This window comes from Mizuhopecten yessoensis, unplaced genomic scaffold (assembly GCF_002113885.1).
Source record: "Mizuhopecten yessoensis strain PY_sf001 unplaced genomic scaffold, ASM211388v2 scaffold10985, whole genome shotgun sequence".
NCBI lineage: Eukaryota > Metazoa > Mollusca > Bivalvia > Pectinida > Pectinidae > Mizuhopecten > Mizuhopecten yessoensis.
Genome location: NW_018408820.1, coordinates 816,570 through 838,470, shown reverse-complemented (window position 1 = coordinate 838,470; position 21,901 = coordinate 816,570). Strand labels below are relative to the sequence as shown.

General features: G+C 37.4%; 1 protein-coding gene across 21 annotated transcripts in view; it reads right to left on the bottom strand.

Moving 5' to 3' along the window:
• Nucleotides 1-21,901, bottom strand: part of LOC110464321 (RNA-binding motif, single-stranded-interacting protein 2-like) — a 268,575-nt gene that overhangs the window by 46,835 nt on the left and 199,839 nt on the right. For 18 of the 21 annotated variants that reach the window (XM_021519479.1, XM_021519476.1, XM_021519475.1 and 15 more), the window contains one exon: nt 1,404-1,555. In XM_021519479.1, the coding sequence (XP_021375154.1) occupies nt 1,404-1,555 (152 nt within the window). Of the gene's footprint in view, nt 1-1,403; nt 1,556-6,518; nt 6,730-16,548; nt 16,660-19,482; nt 19,711-21,901 lie in introns of those variants that run through there. The other 3 variants (XM_021519492.1, XM_021519495.1, XM_021519493.1) reach the window with 3 other exon arrangements.

The window sequence follows — 21,901 nt, the reverse complement described above, 5'->3', positions numbered from 1 at the left end:
ACCCCCCCCCCCCCCCCCCCCCCCATCACAAAAATCTGCTTAAAATGCAATATACAATTATTTAGATTTATCATTAATGCCCCACAACAAATTTGTTTAAATTACAAATAAATAATTACTTTCTACACAAAAACCACTGACCTACATTCAAAGGTAAATGTCATTTTGTGAATTAGAAGCCTGAGTCTGCATGAGGATGATTAAATACAAAATATGCTTGTTGCACTTTCAGAGTCACATACAAGTTTTTTGCCAGCAGCAAAGAAATCTGACATCAAAATTTGTCAATTGTTTTGGGGTGTGCTTTCCTGTTCAATCACTTTAGACTATCTTTATCACCCAGAAGCAAATTGAATCCCAATGCTATACCTCACAAACTTTTAGTACAAATAATTACTTCACCCACTTAAATCTATTTCTGACTAATGTCTTAACCAAGGCCTAGAGTTTATAAGGTATTTAGATCCATTAGGACCATCATGTCTGTGGTTTTAATTTGTACTGAAGCCTTTTATTGTTTTCCCTTTTGCTTTCTTTTTTCGTCAGTGTTTGACACCGTAGTACCTTAAATGAAACATGATATACCGCTTTTCCTGTTCTCCGAGACAAATCGTTGCAACGTGTGGGTTAAAACGTGTCTCCCGACAGTCCCAAAACAATGTTACATGTTGTTCGAGCGAGCCTCGGCTGTTAAATTACCGACACAACTGATGTAGAAAATCAATTCCGTCACTCGTGTTACGTCCACTCACATCGCCAACTGTTGGTAATGTTTTCGTAATGACAGACATTCGAGAAATTCAAATTTCCTTTCGACTTTTACAGGAAGACTCTGTATACACTTTGACCAGAGATCCAGAACTTCATGGCAGACAGCTGTCACAATGAAAGTCGACATATGGGGGCCCATACTGCACTCCTATGAACAAGGAAGGGCTTTCTGATTGGTCGAAGCATCATTTTGGCCGTTGGTCAATGATTTAATAGGGGATGTTGTTCTACAGTTACTGAAACCCCATCTTCCTAGCAGTACACTTGTACTATCTACAAGGAAGCTCGCCAAAACTCATTGCTTATAAATAGCCAAGAACTTGTCTTGAGGCAATCAAAAAGAATATAACACTAAATCTGTCGCGACTGGCCAAGACCAAATTTTCAAAACAGGGAAAAGGTTTTTACAGGATTAGTTTGTGAACCAGGAGCTGGATACAAACAAGGAAGCATGCATTTCAAGATGACTTTATGCAGGGCCTATATTCTAAAATTGTTCAACCTCATTAGATTTTCTTCTAGTTTTACAGGGCAAAGCTTCCTACACTAGTGCAGAAGAAGAGGACTGATGATGCATACTGATGACAAATGTCAAGGAAGCTGTCTGAAGGGTTAAAAGAGTAATTCCTTACCTCTGACAGAGTTCGACGAGGTCTTCGTCTGTTGTGTTTGGGCTAAGGTGCCGGAGGTATAAGTTGCTGCAGCTCAACAGTTCTTTTTGGTGAGCGGTCAGGCTACTCGTGGTGTTGGGGCTTGCGGACGGCATGCTGCGGGGCGTGTATGTCTGTAACGAGAAAAACAAATGGATCATTAGTAACAGAGCTACTATAAAAATTGATCAATCTAAAGTTGTCAAACTTCAAAACAATTGAATAAATTGTAATTTGTGAAAATCTTAGAGAAATTTAGATCGCAAAGTGCATTACATCTTGATTATGTTACAGCAGTGAAATGAGCAAGGGATATAAGTTTGGGGGAATTGTATCGAAACAGACCCATGCAACTGCCTAGTCAGGGGGAATTACTGCTAGTTACTACAGTATATATATATGCACCAGGTGGCACTACCCCACCAGGGCATCCGTTCTTTTCTTGACGCTGCCCCCGTCAGGAGGGTCTCAAGATCTGTCGATGGAAGCCCCAGTTTTATCTAAATTGGACGCTAAATTTTGCACCAACATTAATTGCATAAAGGTACAGTAACCCTTCCTAAATTGACCTCTGTCTAATATGAATCTCTGTACTGCCTTTGGTATTTGGTCATGGTGTTTGGTCTCCACCCTGTATAATACAGAACCTCTCTACTCTGACAATTAGTGTTGCTCTACTTAATTTTGCTACATAATCCAATTCAAATATTTCTGCAATGTCCGGTTTGAACAGGTAGCATTGTACATGACCAAAAACAAACATTGTGCCAACAAAAATGGTAATAACTTTGGGATGCTAGCTAGATTTGGTGACAGCCTTATTTCACACTATTCAGGTTTAAAGATGTGAATAATTCCTGTAGCGAGACAATTATTTATATCCTACAGCTGCAATTCTTAGGTTATAGTCAAGATAGGAGACAGGTAGACAATATATTAACAGAAAATGGATATTTCTGTGTTGGCCGTAATTTGTGTCTGCATGGTAGATAAGCACAAAATTATGGCCCAAATATAGACTTGTACAGCAATTTAGTGTTAAGAAGCAACAATTTTATTGTCCGACATTTCTATCCATATAATGTCTGAGCTAGAATAGAGACATTCATGTAGGACTGTCACTGTAACTCATTTACCCCTGAAGACACATTTGAACTCTTCCAACTCAAGGGTTGGAGTAGTTCATTATAAGATTTCAGGGGTGAATGAGTTAATGATACTTCAACAATTTTCTAACACTGATAGTACCAGAACTATGCTCTCCGTAAAACCCCCATTAGAACAATGTCCTCATGTCAAAAATACATGTACTATAACAATCTCCTCACGAAAATATTACTGGAACAATCCTCCCATATTTACATATACTCCTTGAAATTTTTCTACGTAAATACACAAACGCATCCAATAAAGCATCGTAATTACTGGTTAATATCCGAACGCTCGGACGCATTCTGTGATCTTGATTTTTAATTAAGCTTATTAGTTCCAGCATAAATTTTCCTGTCACAATCCCCAGAGTAAATTATGACACCTTGGCATGTCACAGGAATTTCTACAGGTAGATTGGTGATCACACCGAAGATATTGAGCCAAAATAATCATAAATCACAAGACTGCCGATCAGTAATTTTAAACAGTAATTTTAAACGTCTCTCCATATATAGCGGACAAATTTATATTATACGATCATCTGTGTGTAAAAAGTCCATTCAAGTCACAGCCAGGTACAGAGATCATGACCTTTTGTCAAATACGGGAATAAATCCACAGGTGAAAAGTGCCATAGTGACGTGACTTACCTTAATGAATGAAATAGACCATCAATCATATACAATAATGTACATATAAACAAATCTAGGTCTGAACTAAGTACATGTATATCGTTATATCCCACCGATGTGTGTCACAGGTAAAAAAGTGAAAGGTCTCGATTAAACTCCGAAGGTGACTAGTATACGACAGTACAGGTGAGAACAGATACACAATCAAACTCATTAGTCCGAGTTCCAATTAATACTCACATTTGGTGCAGAGTTATTCCAATGTTTTTACAAAATGTTTGTTCGGTATTTGAAGTTCTATAGTAACATATCTATATGCCCCCTGTATATGCGACCACCTGACACTTTGCTCAAACTCTCCTGTTGTGGCTTGGTTAATGCCCGTCTGCTCAGTGACACACAAGTGCTGATCCCTATGTACAGTGCGGCATACTTACAACCCATTCAGTAAAAAAAATTGTACAGAAGACAAATTGTAATGAGACACAGTCAGATAGGCGTGATTGTGTTGTATAAGGTCAGTGAAATCAGTGAAGCGCGACTGATCGCTCAATACCTACACAATCACGCCAATTTTAACTCGTATCAATTAGTTTCCGGAAAAACACATCTCTTGTAACCACAGGTATGTTCAAAACCTGTTTTGTACATGAACCAGCCATACCTGTGTACAGGTGAACCCGGTTTGTTACCTTAGCAATGATAATTCTATACACAAAGTGAAGGGTTTTTTCTTCTTTTTCTTCTGCCAGTTAAACATTGATATGACCTTGATTGCAGGTAGGGGGGCGGTTGAGGGGTAGCCATGTATCTGATTCTGATCAGCGACCTCGTGTCACACGTAACTAACTCACAGCCTGATCTTTGCCAATCTAGAATACAAGTCTGGCCGAGACTTTAAAACTCTACACACGTGTAAACCTATAGCATGTCATATCCGAGGATGATGACAACTCACTTATCTTAGACAATAGCATAGGTAAGATATCTATTAATTAAATCTCCGCGAGTTGATTACAGTTGTGCCTTCATTCATAAATTAAGAATGAATTCCGACTATGTGGTCTAGGGTTTAAACTACTATAACTTAGGTAAGTCATACAAAACTGGGTTACTTCAAATCAAAATCAGGAAATACGCGAGTCAAAAAACCAGATTTCGGTCACAACATTTGCCATCAACATCAAATGCAGGTTTTTTTCACATTAGTGAAAAGAGTTTCTTTCAGGATTTGTTTACAATTAATTAACACATCGAAAGTCTTCTATTAACTTGGTTTGGTTTTTTGGTTTTTCAATGTGACCCAGTTTCTGGATTTTGAGTTTTTCAATGTGACCTGGATTTTGGTTTTTGAGTTTTTCAATGTGACCTGGATTTTGGTTTTTGAGTTTGGCAATGTTACCTGGATTTTGGTTTTTGAGTTTGGCAATGTGACCTGGATTTTGGTTTTTGAGTTTGGCAATGTGACCTGATTGTTGGATTTTGAGTTTGGCAATGTGACCTGGATTTTTTATTTGGGAAGTAATGTTGAGGACATTTTCCTCTTTCTTTATTATCTTTGCTGCATCATATCTTCACTGGATTTTCCCTGTCTTTAATTTGGTAAGGTTTTAATGTAATGATGAAAAGGTGATGGCATCATCCTATGTTGACAGACAAACTCAAGATAATCCAGGCAGATGCCATTCTGACAAATGCAATCAAATCTTAATGAGCAGGACAGATGCATACCAGGGGTTTATTTAGGGTTGAAAAGTAGTACATTTGGAACTTGGGACTAATAAATGGTTTATAGGTGGAAGGCTTTATTTAGGGGTCTTAAGACTTCAGGTAGCTGGTTTTAGTATAGGGGGTTACAGTTTGTAGACTTGAGGGTTGGTAGACGTTTTGACTTGAATTACGTGGCAGTAACAATAGACACGATGAGCTAGCTAAGGCATTATAGATATTATTTACAATGTAAACAATCCAAGTGTCAGTGAGAAACATTGGTTACATCATAAAAGTACTCCAACAGAAATACCAGATCTGAATAGAGCTGATCTATACAGACAGGTCGCAGTCATTACAGCCATACAGCTCAAGAGTTCTATAAGAAGCTTTCAAATCTCGAATAATACTGTATATAAAAAACCTAGCATTGACTGGCTCATTGTAAATATCTTGGACTGGCAGGGGCTGTTTGTTATATTGTGTTACCTAAATAAAGAGCCCAATCACACACTGGGTGTGTACATGTCAAACCCAATCATATAACTGGCTGTGTGTGAATCACAAGTAAATTAATACATGTGCAGGATTTAGTCGGGTAACACCCAAATTAATGTACAGTCGGACAGTGTATGCATTATGAATGAGAACAACAGGCTTCAAAATTGAACTTAAAAAAAAAAAATCAGCCAATAAAAATAAATGTGAAAAACCCATTAAGCTTATATTTTCATTTATATTCAAATTCATATTGTAAGATGAAATTGTAATTTCTTTCTAGAATTTATCTTGGTGTAGATAAAAGTGTAGTATGGCTGTAAATCTTCTCCTCTATCATTAAACCCAAACTTGTGGAAATGAAATATATTGTCCCACCATAAACCAAGAGGGGAGGTTTAAAATGACATACATGTTATAACAAATAGAACCGTTAATGTCTGCAATGCTGTCAATGAGAGTTAAACTCCCTACGACCACTCCTCCAAGTGGTATTTGAGGGTTCAGTATGATATTGAAGAGTTCTGAATGGTATTTAAGGGTTCAGTGTGATGTTTAAGGGTTCTGTATGGTATTTAAGGGTTCAGTGTCATGTTTAAGGGTTTTGTATGGTATTTAATGGTCTGGTATAGTACTGAAGGGTCCCTAGTGATATTTGAAGGTTTCAGAATGAGCCCCTAAAACACCACTCCTACAAACTAGTATTACCTACCTACCCACCTTTCTAAATAACCCATCCAATCATGACCCCTTCCTAAAACGTAGCATCCAAATACAACCCAACCTGCTGAAATATAAACCCCTCCAGCTACAGAATGACCCCTCCTGATAAGTTTCTCCCTTCCCCCCACCATGATAACCCCCTCAGTGTCTAACCATTCCCAGTTTACCTCCCCCCCCCCTCCCCATAATATGATCCCATCTTCCAATGTGGCGTCTTAACATCCGTTCCACAGCACAACCCCTCCTAATATGACCCTTCCCTAGTATGACTTTTACTCAAGCATGACCTCTGCTTATACGACTCCTCCCAGAACAGACCCTTTCCTTACAAAACCCCTCCTATCTTACAAAACAAGACTAGTAGTATTGGTGAAATTCTTACCTGTATTATAATGTAGTATATTGTCCAACAAACCTTCAAATTCTCTCCTGGATCGAAAGTGTCCAGTAATTTCCTTTGGCTTGCACAAGTAAATCAAGCTACACACCCAAGCTTTCCCATTTTGTGACTAGTGCCCTTCCTCGGTAATTACAAAATGTTTTATCCTACAGGTAGGTATAAATACTGGTCTCTGATACACCTACGGAAAATAGCTCACCTGAGTAATACAGGTATATTGACAAAAGTCGAATACAGGTATGGAGTGAGCCGGGACCCGGTTATATGCTGTGGCCCGTCAGCTGTGAATCTTTCCATTTATTCGAGAATGAACTTGATTTTTAAATAGCCAAAAGTCATTTATGTAAACTTGGCATTCCACGCTATGCAGTAGTTAAATCTATGTGTTGACCTTTGACCCTTTACACTTGTGCCTTGCGATAGATTTAGGAATGCGATAAGATTTAGGAATGCACAATAACCCTAGGTAATAATAAACAAGATTTACCTAAAATGTACAAGTATATGAAAAAGATATCTATCTCTATGGAATGAATATAAAAGTTGACATGTATCTTGGAGATAGCATTGCACTCAGCCTTGTAAATCTCTAATTTACAAATATTGAGCATCCAAACATTTTGAACATACTCCCAAAAAAGGTAGATTTATTACTGTTAATGTGTAGTTTTTAGACCTTGAAAAATGTATCTAACTTGCATATGTACACCAACATCAAAACAAACAACTCTACAAACAGTACAATGAAACAAAATTAAGCTAAAGAAAAGCTTGAAGACTGGTCTTCATAATGTTATATGGCGAACAGTCTGTGAAAAATAATTCCTGGGTCTCATTAAAAAAAGATACAATACAGAGAGCTATACAAAAATAGATGCATTTCATCAATAACTGATTAACAAAAGTAATCTTGTCAAGCCTTCTATCTAAGAGATAACTCTCTTATAAAACATGTTTTAGGATCTGTATCTACTTTCACTTTCCAGTAACAAAACACTGTGTCAGGTGGAATGTCAGAACTGAACTGAACCATATGATAGTTTGTTTGATATTTTGTGATAAGACATGGTAAGACACTGATGGATTTGATGATAAAGCTGTATTTGTGGGAGTGGACAGAACATATCCCCTACACAATGTGTCTTATTTGACAGGAACTAAAGGAAAGGCAGTCATTTCTCTGGGAGGAAGTGGAGCAAGAGCCCATTCAACAGGAACAGAGGGTAAATACCATGGGAGGGTGTGGCAATATAGTGACTGACAGAGAGATCCTAACAGGCTGGGTGGCTTATGATAGAACAAATATGGATAATAAATGAAATATAATGTATATAGTACAAATCATTTATGATGTATGATGAGTAATCTAAACTCAATCATTGTCATTGTTTTCTTTTTGATGTGTGAATAACTCTCATATGAAATTAACACAGAATCCTCCATTCAAAATGATGAATTGAATTTTTTAGTAAAGTGTTCCAAAGTGATAAATAAAGGTGAAAAGTCCAGAGTACAATACGTAGAGAAATACAAGTACATGTATGTCTGCCTAAATATGATGGATATAAAACATTGTTAACATTTCACCTGATGTAGATTAGTTCACAGTTTTAAATGCCATTTGACATTTGCCTAAACTAAAATCATCAAAACAGCTGGCGTCATTTCAAAATGTTTCTGCTTCCAAACAATGAAAAAAGGACATTTTACTTCCTGCCCCCCCCCGACTGGCCAAGATTAAATATTTCATTGGCGTGTAATTTTATTGGCATTGACAGAGCTAATTTTGGAATATTTCACTTTAATACCAAATTCATTAGAAGTTTTTTGCTCTAGTGAACATCAAATCGATAAAAAAGTTTAAAGTAATCAATTTTACTGAGTTATTCCTGTCAGGCATTTTGTAATTAAATAGATTAAAAAAAGGTGCCATTTGGTGTAGCAAAGGTTGAATTAGTTCGTTTTAACAGGATGACATGAGAGAATTTCAGGAATAGTGAGGGCAAAACAAGATATGAAATTACGCAACACTTCTAATATCTGATGATTTCTCTACAGAATTTCTGAAAAAACAGATTCTGAAGACACATTTGAACTCTTCCAATTCAAAGGTTGGAATAGTTCATTATGAAATTTCAGGGGTGAATGTGTTAAAAGCACTTTTTCATGGTTTGATCTTAATCTGAAATAAGCTCAGAGTCTAGCTCAAGCAGTTGTGGTCAGTCTTCTTGTCCAGTCCAACTCTAGCCACTGACCACTGCTTTCCCGTCTAGACTGACCAGTGTGACTATTACAGCTCTGATCAATGGTGTGAATGACCAGCGCCTGCTGATCGTGAGGTCAGCCAACTGAGAGGTCAAAGAAGATGGATGTAAGGTCAACCAAGGTCACGTTCGGCCAATTAGGAGTCATTTAAGATTGTGTTCTGACAATCTCCACAACAATTAGGCTCTAGGGTTCGGTCAATATACAATGTCACAATAGAAAAATGTGTTTGTTAGCCATTGGGGTACAATTTCGTGTTTTATGTGATTAAATTTTCACTGAATCTTATGAATGTTTGCACAATACATTTTGATGATCTTTTTCTGCAGTTATATCTGTTGCAGTGAACTACGTACTCCTGAAATTATTTACAATACTAAAAAATATAATAAAAAAAAATTTAAAAAAATAAAAATAACATGTTTTGTATATCAATTTCTGACAAAACTATTTTCTGGGATGTATCAAGGAATTTCACCGGTTAATCAGAAAGAAAAGTCACACTTAAAAAACCAGGACAAATTATCGGAACGTACTCAACACGAAGTCACAATCAATTGAGTGTAACTCATTCACCCCTGTAATTTCATAATGGACTATTCCAACCTTTGAATTGGAAGAGTTCAAATGTGTCTTCAGGGGTGAATGAGTTAAACAAATTATTAGAATAGTGACAACCAACCTTGTTTCTGGTTTTTTTTGTAGGCTTATACCTATGGTTTTAATCAAATTGAGATTTACTAGTGAAGTATGTAGAGTGGTGTTATTCCGTACAAGGCCTGGCGCTGACATGCCTTGTTTCTCTCTGTAGCATACTGAACAAGGTCAACACCTGCCAGCGTAGCGTGCCTATGTGCTTTGTTCTATACATCCTAAATGCCTGTGCTATGTTAAATAGCTCTTACGTAAAAATGTCATGCCAAAAAACACTTTTCTACCTCCATTAATGAAAGAGCTCTAACCCCACAAAACAAGCAAATGATCCTTCCCATCTGCCATCATACTCATAATTCTCGCGAAATCCTCGAAACTCTGTAGCGTTAAATCCCCCAAGCCCAAAATATCCGAGTCATTCCGCGACAACTGTCCAGAACATTTTCATTATTTAAAACTGTTGAATAAAAGCCCTGATGTATTGATTTTATCTTTTAATGGTACTGTTGCAGTGGGGCATTTGATCGAAGGAGTTGTGAGCGGAATGATGATGGCGGCCATATTGATGGTATCTAAAGTGTAAAAAGGTACGATATCTATAGCATCATCGCCACTTCTCTCTAACGTGGAGCTCCCACGGGATTATACACATTACCCGTTCAATTTCATACTGGCCCTGGCCGTCCGAAACTTAGTTCATAATCAAGGTCTTCAAGCTTGGAACATACCATAACACCATTGATAGTATTCTGTGCACTGGTTGAAACCTTGCCTTCATGTCATTTTCGAGTGCCATCTTACTTTGGCTTAGATGCACTTCAGGAGATTTTTTCTTCTTCCGCAACTATGTTTTCACAAACAGTTATATTGATTCCTGATTCAATCTCAAATAAGTCACCTTTCAATCCTGATCAATTTAGATTTAACTAGCAAAAGTTTTTGATTGAAACACAACCACTATTTGCATGGAATAAGTATCATGGTTAGAAGTGTTGAAGTTTATTCTGAAGAAAATTTGTTGTAATGGATATTTAGTCTATGCATATCGCCTATTTACATACATACACATTCCAATTAAGCATATTGATCTGCCAAATTGAGAATTCAAATTTACCAATATTTTCTAGGTAAGTTTCAGAAAAAAGGTCTACTCTCAAACATTTCAATATGGTTGCATTTTTAAAGTAATAAAGAACTCTTTGTAAGTAATTGTAAAAATTAAGCCTAATTTCCTATTTGACCATGCTATGCTAAATTTAATTTATGAAAGACAATTACCGATGTTTTTTTAAGCCTAGTGACTGTGCATCTTTAATCAATAAACTTTATCTAAAATGTAGACAAACTGTAAGCATTTACACCCAGTTAGCCCTTTCACCACTGTAGACCATAATGGACCCATCCAGAACAATGCATGGGAGAGTCTACTAAAGTTGCATAGGGGTGAAAGGGTTTAATTGTTTCTACCCCTTGGAAGGTGATCATTGATCTTGTAAGTGTAACAACGTTTACCGAGGTCAAGCTGGGACAGAAAATTAGTAATTATAGCCAGTCGTTCATCATATCAAATAGTGTTTGTCCTTTAATTTGGGTAGAGTGTACTTTAAAAGTCTGAAGAGCTCTGATTTCTATCTAGACTCGGATAGAATATACTGTCAATCGGAAATTACTCTCATACTGGGCACATTGTCAGTGTATTGTCCAATAAAATTTGATACTCATATTACAAGGTGGATGAACAAACACAACCATACAATTTGCAAACCAGAACCTGGTTTTTTTTAAGAAGTAAAAAAAATAATGCAATTTTTAAAAAACCTTAAGACCCTCATTTGAATGAATTGAATCAATGTATTCAGTATTGAAATGCAGTGTGTGAGTTTGTCAGCAGTTTATTGGTTGTAATTGGAAGAAACCTGAGTAATGTGGGCATTTTGCATAAGAATTGAATTAGTACAAGATCAGACATATCTATTTTTCACTAACTTTTGGAACTTTCTGCTCAATTGAATAAAGCGTTCTTCAAGCAGATATAGAAACAGTGAATTAGGATAACAGATTGCTGTACATTCTGGAACTGTAAGCTCTACTAAATCTGAAAGGCAATTGAGAGATGATACAGGGTCAGCTGTTTCATGCAGAAATTCCAGATGTGGAAACAGATGGCCTCAGAAATGTGGGCCAATCTCAGGTGCCTATATGATGTGGGTGCTAAGCTCCAGGAAGATAATAGTCGGACCACTGACTTCATGGTCTGTAAACACCATCACAATCAACTAATTAGTTCTATTGTAACAAGTGTTGACCTACAAATCAATCCCAACATATACCTGTTACAATTCAGGAACATCCTTTACCCCGCCTGCTACTGTTCTCATGGTAATTACCACCAATCTACAGACATAAATAGGACAAGTGCTTCTTGCCATTCCCTTCACTTAGTTTTTCTCACGATGATTTCGGCCCAGGGTCAATGTATTGTATTCTGCATAAATATACCTTGCCAAAGAATTTCTAATTTTGCTTAGTTTGTGCCCAAGAAAACAAATTTAGCTTAATTTGTGCCCAAGAAAACAAACTAATGATTTGAAATCAATTGGTTAATAGTTTTCAGCTGTCCAAGTCATGATGCTGTGAAGTATGTGTAATTTAAATCATTCGAAAAATTAATTCAATAAAATTGCTTTCAAATTGTTTGCTAATTGATATATTTATTGGCCAATCATCCACATTATCAGTACCTAAATTAGACTTACACTGGTCATTAAGGAGTTTGACGAATGACCACTTCAGCCGGTTCATATTTATTCCATTGACCAACAGCCTTGTTCAAGTCCACACTCCAATCATAACACCCGTACTTTAATGGTCACTTTCCAAACAAATCATCTGCTATACAAATTTCACAAAGTGCAAAGATTTCCAAACATTTCCATTTACAAATCTTAATGTACACAAAAAAGCAAACTTTTATTGTCAGGAGAAAAAACGGTGAACTTGGAAGGTGTTACCGGTGTTTAGCGGGTCAATATTGACAGAAATTGACGCGTTTACCTTTGGTATTAGGACACGGGACAGGTATATGTAGGTGTCGTATTTACCTGTGGGGGCTTTACAACCCACTCATTGATCACTTTATTAAGACTCTATGAACAACATGCTCAAACAAGCCACACTTTTTAAATTCATAAGATTTGAATAGATTTGATTTTAAGCTGTAAAGAATTTTAAATATTGAATAACATCAACAATCATGCGTTAAACATTGCAAAAACTGATCGTTTACGGGAGATACACATTTTTCTAATAAACAAAGTGTATGCACCCCACCTTTAAGCTTGAGATTTCTCTGGTTGACTGTCAGTTTGTATAACCAAATATAATCATTTACTCTTACAACTTAATACTTCAATACCACCGACATGATAAATACAGAACGCGATGGTTACAGGGGAATATTTTAAAGTAGATGATTTCTGGGATTTGCCCACAAAGCTATTCTGACCACAGGCATGACTGCCAAATGCACAAACACTGAATTGACCATGATTAAGTGTGCCTCTTTGATGTGCGCTTTTTCTAGCCCTGGCCCAGAGCTGTCTCAAGACAGCAGGTATAGATCCCTCTTGACCTTTCAACCTTTTCTAAAGACAACCTGCCGACCTTTCCTAAAGATGAGACCAAGTTTTCAAGTGGCCCCTACTAAATTACTTCATGTGCTCAGCAAATATGCTAATGTTTTATTGGAGGGGGAACAGGCTTGGACAGGAAAGCTGAGAATCCAGATCTACACTGGAGCCCCAGAGACGGCCCTGGTAGAGTAAATCACACACTAGTAAGGGTATTGAATTCATAGCATCTCCTTTAAATATTTAGACACATTTAAGTTAACCGCTTTGAGAAGCATGATGCAGAAAAAACTCTGAGTAATTAGGTTAAATGTTTAAAGTATCTGAGCCTGGTTCGGTGTGATTAGAAATTGTAATTATGATTAGCGGGCTACTGCCAACAGACCCGATTCTATTAAGGAATGGAAGATATTTGAGCACATCCAGGCAAATTCAGCTGCATAACCTTAAATAATGCTAATTGATGAATTTTAATACAGCACGTTGCGATAATAAGCGTATATAAATACCTTCCTAGTGCTTTAGTTAATCATATCAATTTAAATTCATGTTTGCTCAATTTGTTTTGTAATAAATTTCTAAATTTGATGGGTGGTCTATGTTCCATTGTGATTTTATAGACTGTAACACGATAGGCCCTTGACAGAACTTTAAGCAAATATCAATTAAGTGTCCTTATTAATTTCCAATTAATGTGTTGAAGTAAAGTGACCCCCTTACCACTGCCGCTGACAACAGGAACAGCTGAAACAAGAGACCCCCTACCCTTCCTCCAAATGTAACCTTAACAAAATTGTACATGTTTCTTTTTCTGAAGACATGATTACGAATTCCAACAAACCATCTTTTGATTTGTTTTTTTGTCGACACCAGTCAGAGGCCACCGGAAACACCCAGCAGAGACGGAGATAAGGAAACAACATGGATGCCTGGTTACATCCTTTCCGATACGGACACCACGATCAAGTAACCTTCTCCCCCCCCTTACCCCCCTAAAAACTGTACTAGACCGTTCTGCTTTACTGGAACATTACACATGAACCATTAATTCAGTCCAACTGTGGGGATGAAGGTTTAAAAACGACCTGCCATCCATTTTGTTTCCATCAGGTATCTTGATGCACAATTTACATTGGGTATATCAGTGGTACGGGATATCCCCATTATACACAGCTGTTGTATCGTGCTGCTAAATCACTACTTCATACATAGACTTCCAGAAATGCAAGATATCAAATAATTTTTTTGTAATCAACCGATCTCAAATATGCAGGCTCCTTATAAATATTTGTGGTACACATCCACACAGATTTGGGGCTAGATAGGTGAAACACCAGTTCAGAGCATTATGGGTAATTCAGGGCATCGTGGGTCCCCAGCTGTCGGCCATGGTTACCGTAGCTATAGGATGACACATACTCCCCAAAGCAACCAACAAACTGTTCATTTTTCACCAGACTCTGCTCCAAATCCCCACACTATTTATTCTTAAAATGGATTGTCAGATGTAACTAGGAGAATGTTAACCCCTTAAAAACATCATTCGAACAAAATTTGTATGATGGGCTCGAGTCCCTGATTTGTTCGTGTCCTCAGAGGTTCGGTAAACAGCCGTGTAGCACGGAACATGTCCAACGACTTAGCTAAAGGATGGACTCGGTGGTGAAGTGGTTGCAAAACATTAAAAATACATTTATAGAAATGAAAAATAACAAATTATTCAAATAAGATGTGTTCCGGAGCCTGTATCTGGAGTCAGCTGCCGGGGAATGTGTCCTTCACTATATAGACAGACAGTGTTTGCAGATCACAAGCCTGTGTTGCACCACTTACGTGATTTAGGATGATGTAACGTTACAGGAAGCTTTTAGTGTGTATAAGGGTCGACTGATTGTTCTTTCTTNCCCCCCCATCCCCCTCCCAACATTATCTAATCGGTAATTAGACAGCCCTCTCTAAACTGTCTGAAACCCTTATCCATTATACAGCTTTTAATATTGAGCTGAGCCTAATTACATGTACAGACTATTATGATTCTATCATGGTGCGTTTGTCTCTGTGTCAGACTGGGGGATACTCTCTCAGAACAATATTCAATGTCACTCAAATATCATGCGACAGACACATGTCACCATATTATATATAAATTATATAGAAAATTTAACGATTCAAGAAATTGGAGAATTTGTACCAGATTTTTATGCATTACCCTATTGCTAGGAAACGTATTGTCTACGAATGGTATATTTTCATCTTGTGTCAAAAATGGAGCATGTTATTCTGAAAATTTTACAATTTGATCGCTCTGACAGAAATTCCTAAAAACACACACATATATTAGGTTAAGTTAATAGAGGATATGTTATATAACCAGGTATTAATTAATCGTATTACCAGTCTTAATTATCCTGCTTATATTGTATACCTAGCTAGCTCTGAGCCCTTGCCTGAACAACGGAGGAATCACTGGTGGAGTGCAGAATCAATGTTTAAAGGATGTGGTGAGGGAGATAGGGAGGGACACACGTATTGATCTTGGTCACCATGTCACCTCACTACACACCAAAACCCTTCTGTAGCGACACAAACTAGACGAAATCCATTACATAAGGAAATTAACGACAGAAAAAAGTTAATCCTGAAAAAGCACCGACATTTACTTCACTGCCTTCAGCAAGCACCAACATGTTGACGCTTTACTTTCTATTTCGTTGGAGTATCATCTACATGTTGACACGTTACTCCCTATTTTGTTGGAGTATCAACAACATGTTGACTCTTAACTCCCTATTTTGTTGGAGTATCATCTACATGTTGACACGTTACTCCCTATTTTGTTGGAGTATCAACAACATGTTGACTCGTTACTCCCTATTTCGTTGGAGTATCAACAACATGTTGACCCTTAACTCCCTATTTTGTTGGAGTATCAACAACATGTTGACTCGTTACTTTCTATTTCGTTGGAGTATCATCTACATGTTGACTCGTTACTTTCTATTTCGTTGGAGTATCAACAACATGTTGACTCGTTACTCCCTATTTCGCCGAAGTATCAACAACATGTTGACTCGTTACTCCCTATTTCGTTGGAGTATCAACAACATGTTGACTCGTTACTCCCTATTTTGTTGGAGTATCAACAACATGTTGACTCTTAACTGCCTATTTCGCCGGAGTATCATCTACATGTTGACTCGTTACTCCCTATTTCGTTGGAGTATCAACAACATGTTGACTCTTAACTGCCTATTTCGCCGGAGTATCATCTACATGTTGACTTCATACCCTTTTAACTGGGTCTTTGTAGCACCGTCTTTGTAGCACCATCATATCAACACCAAAAGAAAAAAATCACGAATGGAGACATCTACAATACGGTGACGGAATCTATGATTGATTTCACATTTTTCCAGATTCATTTAGATATATATATATATATATGACCTTGAAATATAACTGACCTTTGTAACCTTGACAAGTTGGCAGTGACCTTGAATCCTCTGCTACTGATACTATTCACAGCTAGACCATTAATGCTTCTAGTTACTTACAAACACATTGTACAAGTGATGTAGTTGAACCTACTTTATACCAGGACAGGAAGCCTGTATGGTAGAAAGGAAATACTACTTGGTCTACAACCCGTTAGCCAGGGGGCCAGGCCAAACACATCCTGTGTTAAGGCCCTTCTCATTACACTACAACATCCTGTAAGAGTGTGTAATACCACAGGGCCCCCTGGGATTAGGGGCCCCATTTCATCCCACACAGGTCCCCATGGAAACAACACCTAATGTGTTTTAAGGCAATAAGCTGAAGGACTTTAAACCCTACAAGGACTAATACTCATTTCCTCACTGTAATCATGTCCTACTCAACTTTTAATCATCCTTGCTATTAGTTTGACCATCCCTATACTTAGCCTTGGTATTATCTGGATCAAATACAGGAAGAGTCCATTTATTTACTTTGGGGATGTAGGAAGTCAATCCATAAAATAGTAATGTGTTCAAATCAACTTTTATGCTAGATGTTAGTGTATAAATCTCAGTAAAAATCCGTAAAACAGTTTTACGGTCAAGTCTTAAAACCTCTTTAAATTTTCTGTAGTCTTTATAATATATATTTATACCTTTGATAAACATATATATTTAATTTTCAAATCTGGCATGAAAAAGAATGATTAATAGATCTGATAAGAAATCTTTTTGGTAGGGGTAGTTATCAGATGAATTCTGGTACCTGATATCAATATTTCTGTTTGGCACTCAGTATATATGATTAGCTACAGTACTGATAGGCTATGAATTATCTACAGATAAACTGTTCTGTTTCCTGTGTAGACCTGGCTACAGTGATCCTATCATCGTAGCCAACTGAGNGGGGGGGGGGGGGGGGGGGGGGGGGGGGGGGGGGGGGGGGGCAGGCTCCACGACCAGTAGGAATAGGGGATGAAGACAGGTTTACACATCATTCATGAGGAGACAAGAGGGATGAACAAATTGTTGTATTTATGTAGAGCACCTGTCACCCACAAGATTGAGAATTGGGAAAGAGGGGGAAGGGCATATCAAGGAGCAATACAAAATATTTGACAACAGGAGAATGGGTGGATCCTACAATAAATACCCTTCAATTGAGAGGCTGCACTCCAATACTATATTAGCCTCATCCTTGTGTTAGTAAGAGGTTTATCACTTAGAATGACAGGGTCGCCTGTGCGTTTGAAGGCTAAGTAATTCTGTGTTGATGATGAATGAGTCATAAGAAACCAGAGCATGGTAAAGGCTGCACAAGATATTATATTGTCCAAGTAACAACGGATCCAGTCACCAGGAAAAGATCTCTATATTTAGCTTAATAATCAATTATAACTCAATTCGGAATGGAGGAAATTAATTTCTTGCCTTAACACAAAAGTACAAGTGTAAATTGAAAGAGATTAATCTTTTAAAGGGTGCCTAACATTCTCCAATGTAAGTGTTGTGTTGTAAAGGTCATTGATCCACGGAAAACCATTTTTGTATGGATTACCTCTCAATGAATCCAAATGTCACACATTTTTCAGCACTTTTTTTTTCTCGGTACGAAAATCTATTATCATTAATTGGGGAAGTGCAGGGTGGCATTATCGAGACATTAGCTTTGTCTCGTTTAGCCTCGCACAAAAAGCCCCTGATCTAGCATCAACGTCTTTCCACCGACACCACTAACACCTATTGATGTTAGCTGCACCGATGATGCAACGCCGCAGTGAATGCCATATGGCAGAGCACGCTGCACAGAAACAAAATCCTGCTCACTCACTCACGCGCCAAGACATGGTATTTAAATATGTCGTAATCGCGGTTATTAATACAAACATGTTAATTGGTATTGTTTGTGGGATAACTACCATCTGTTGCTCGGTCAGGGTTACAAGTGCGAGCCGAGAGAGCCGTGGACACTTGCAACAGTTTTAAATACTGCCAATGTTTTATACAATAACCCACCTACCACTATCCTATATTAGAAACCTGAATCTCCTGGTTACAGAGTAACGTATTTTTCTTGCCAAGTAACCCCGTTAAAAACCTTACGAGCTACACAGATTCTCTTGTATAAAGAAAACCCCAAAACTAACCTACCACTACTCTGTAACCCAAACCTTTCCTCGTTTCACAATGAATGCAGTAACCCCTGAATTAACCAAACAATAACTTGTTAGTTTGATTTAGAGTTTAATGTCGTAAACAGACAACAGGTATCGTCCTAATGGCGACAGACCTACCCATAAATAATACAACATCATTGATAAAGTCGGTGGTGATCACTACACCAGATAAAATTCAACTTGAGATTAAATTTTAAATTGTTTACATACCAGGTATATACTTTATGACCCGATGTGGGTTAGGATAGGTTCTCTATATGACTTGATATCAATAAATAAATATCAATAAATAAATAAATCCATCGTTACTTCTATTTACGATATTTGTTAAAATAAATGTTTACAACAACGAACCAACTTGAACATACTTAACTGTACACTTTTCATATCTCATTGTCAAAAAATATCGAATTTACCGATTTCATCTAGATAGTTATTAAAGATAGTCAGAAGAGAAAAACGAAGGGATAACAGCTCCCTCGGGTTTCATTATAACTCTCAAGGTTTATCCGGGGTCGCATGTTACAGTCCACATGTACATTACTCATAAGGAAACCTATATAAAAGGAGTAATTGACAGAATTAATTGTTAGTGTTCGTTAGAACTTCTGACCTATTTGTACCCAGAGTATAATTACATACATTCCAACAAAGATGTGTGTGAACATACAGTTACTTTCAAGAGCTAAAGCGAGAAAATTAACAAACATATTGTCAAAATAGAAATGTAGAGATATCTTACCATCCTCATCTGGAACAGGCTGTGATATATATCCTTGCTGTGTGTTATGAGTTACACTGCAGTTAGCTACACAGTACCGGTCTGATGGAGGGGCAGACTGACTACAGAGTACGGGAGGGGTACCAGTGATTCAGTCGAGCAGATAGATATATAGCCTCCTCAGTCAATTCTCCCAGTTGATGACTACTACAGCCGATCACACAAACAGGAAAGGGGTTAAAGATCACACAGGCCTTATTTCAAATCAGGGACGTATAGGAAAAAATACTTCCTTCCTTTACACGTACACACGCATACAGTCCTCGTGACGTTTGAATGGATACAGGGCTGTTTTGTACTCGTCCCCTGTAGTCCAGCTCTCCCAGTAGTAGATTCGGAGGCTGGGATATGTTGAGAGAGATAGATCAGTCCTGGCCTGGTCCCCTTGTACATATGAATGAGATATAGTGGCACCAGCCTCCCGTTAGCTCTATACCTATCTATCTAACTATCTCAGAATACTGTGGTTACTATAGAACCACTCTGATTTCTCTCCTCCTCCTCGCAGTAACACTACAGTCCTATATTACTACAGAACGCCTAATTGCACTCAACCATATCTGTGTGTGTGCATGCATGCATACGGTGCCAGTGTAACAGGCCAGTTCAGTGGTGATGCTGTGCTAATCACCAAGTCCAGATGTTGAATGGCAATCCCCTACCAGGAACTCACTCACTCACTAGGAAGTGGGACCGATTCTGAGTAGAGCATATAGCTCTTGCAGTGTATACTGATATTATAGAAACTTGTGCTATAAGGTGCAATATCTGAAGTAATCATGTAGAGTAACAAAAAAGACGATATTCGTTGAACCTGATTTTCATTGCAATAATGCAATTGACAGAATGTACTGGTTATTAATAAATTATCTCTGCATGTATGTCAGCTTAAAATGTCCCCTTTAAAGATTCTAGTGAAAAACGCTGATATTATTTCCAAAAATACTTGGAGAATTCCTCTAGACTTGAGGTCAATGACCCAGATTTCTAGTATTTCTAAGATTATATATTTAAAAAAAAAAATGTATAATAACTTCACAAATTTTTCTAGTTCATCATTTCCGATCCCAAAGCATGGAGCTTCCATGGACTAATTGCTATGGCCCCCGGACAGATCCTTTTCCGACAAGGGGGATATATCCAATACAGAATTCCTGTATCCAATATAACAATGGTGACTGTACTAGCAGAAAGATGGTAGTATGAATCAACCGGTTGTCGTGTGATCTACAACTTTACTACAGACGCGGTATTGATCCCGTACTGCACATCCTCCACATTCCAGGACACACATCGTCATCATTGTGCCATTTTTAGTCATTTCAGGTCGGCGCTATTCCTATATAGCCGCATTTCTACCATTTCTAGGCATGCCTTTGCCATTTAGAATAATCTTGATCAATTATAAGTCATTGATGAGTCTCCGTCAGATCGATGTCTCGTCATCTGCAGCTTATAGTGCTATTTTAAATACTCTATTTTCACCATGTATATATAGGCACTGCTTCACCATTTCAGAAGTTCTATGATATTTGAGCTATTTAATAAAAGGAAATGTTTTGTCAGTACTGTTTATTTGTACCATACTGTGACATTTAAAAAGATTGCAAACTAATCGGTGATATTTAGGGATATAATCTCACTATTTCTATGCAGGGTTTTACCGTGCTAGATAATGGTTATGTCATTTGTTGCCAGATTTTTTTTATAGATTATTTAAATGTCAGTGGCAATCGGCGACTAATTACAGAATAGGCATTATTGGGTAATTTTATGGTTCACATCTAATACACTTTAACAAACTGCAAATTAATTCTTATAATACCTCATAAATATTCCCCGACTTTTTTAAGACTGAATATGCAACGAAGCAAAATGTCTAGATATTGCTGGGATCAATAAACGTTGGTATCTACTTTAAATTGATTTTACATTATAAGGTATATTTTTAATAAAAATTTCATGCATGTCAACTTTGTTGTACGCTTCCATTTTATATTTGGTTTCCACTACAATAATATGGTAAGATACAATCTCGTCGTAAACACAGTGTTTGTTCTGACAATTTACGCCAAACGCTTTGTGACTTCAACCTGAGAGGGAACTTGACACAAATTTGATTACGTACAGTTCAGTTTCTGCACCGTGTCAACTCCAATCTAATCGAAACAGGCACAGACGACAAGTCTCTATAACACTATAGTCAGATATTACATAATGCTACAATAACTATCAAGTCTATCAGTATTTCAATGCGATTTAAAAAAAAAAATAAAAAAAATATATCAGCTACGCAGTATTACAATTTGAAACTAAAATGCCAACTTTTAAATCTGTATTGAAATGTAATTAGATGATAGCCTCACAAGGGTAAGGGGGG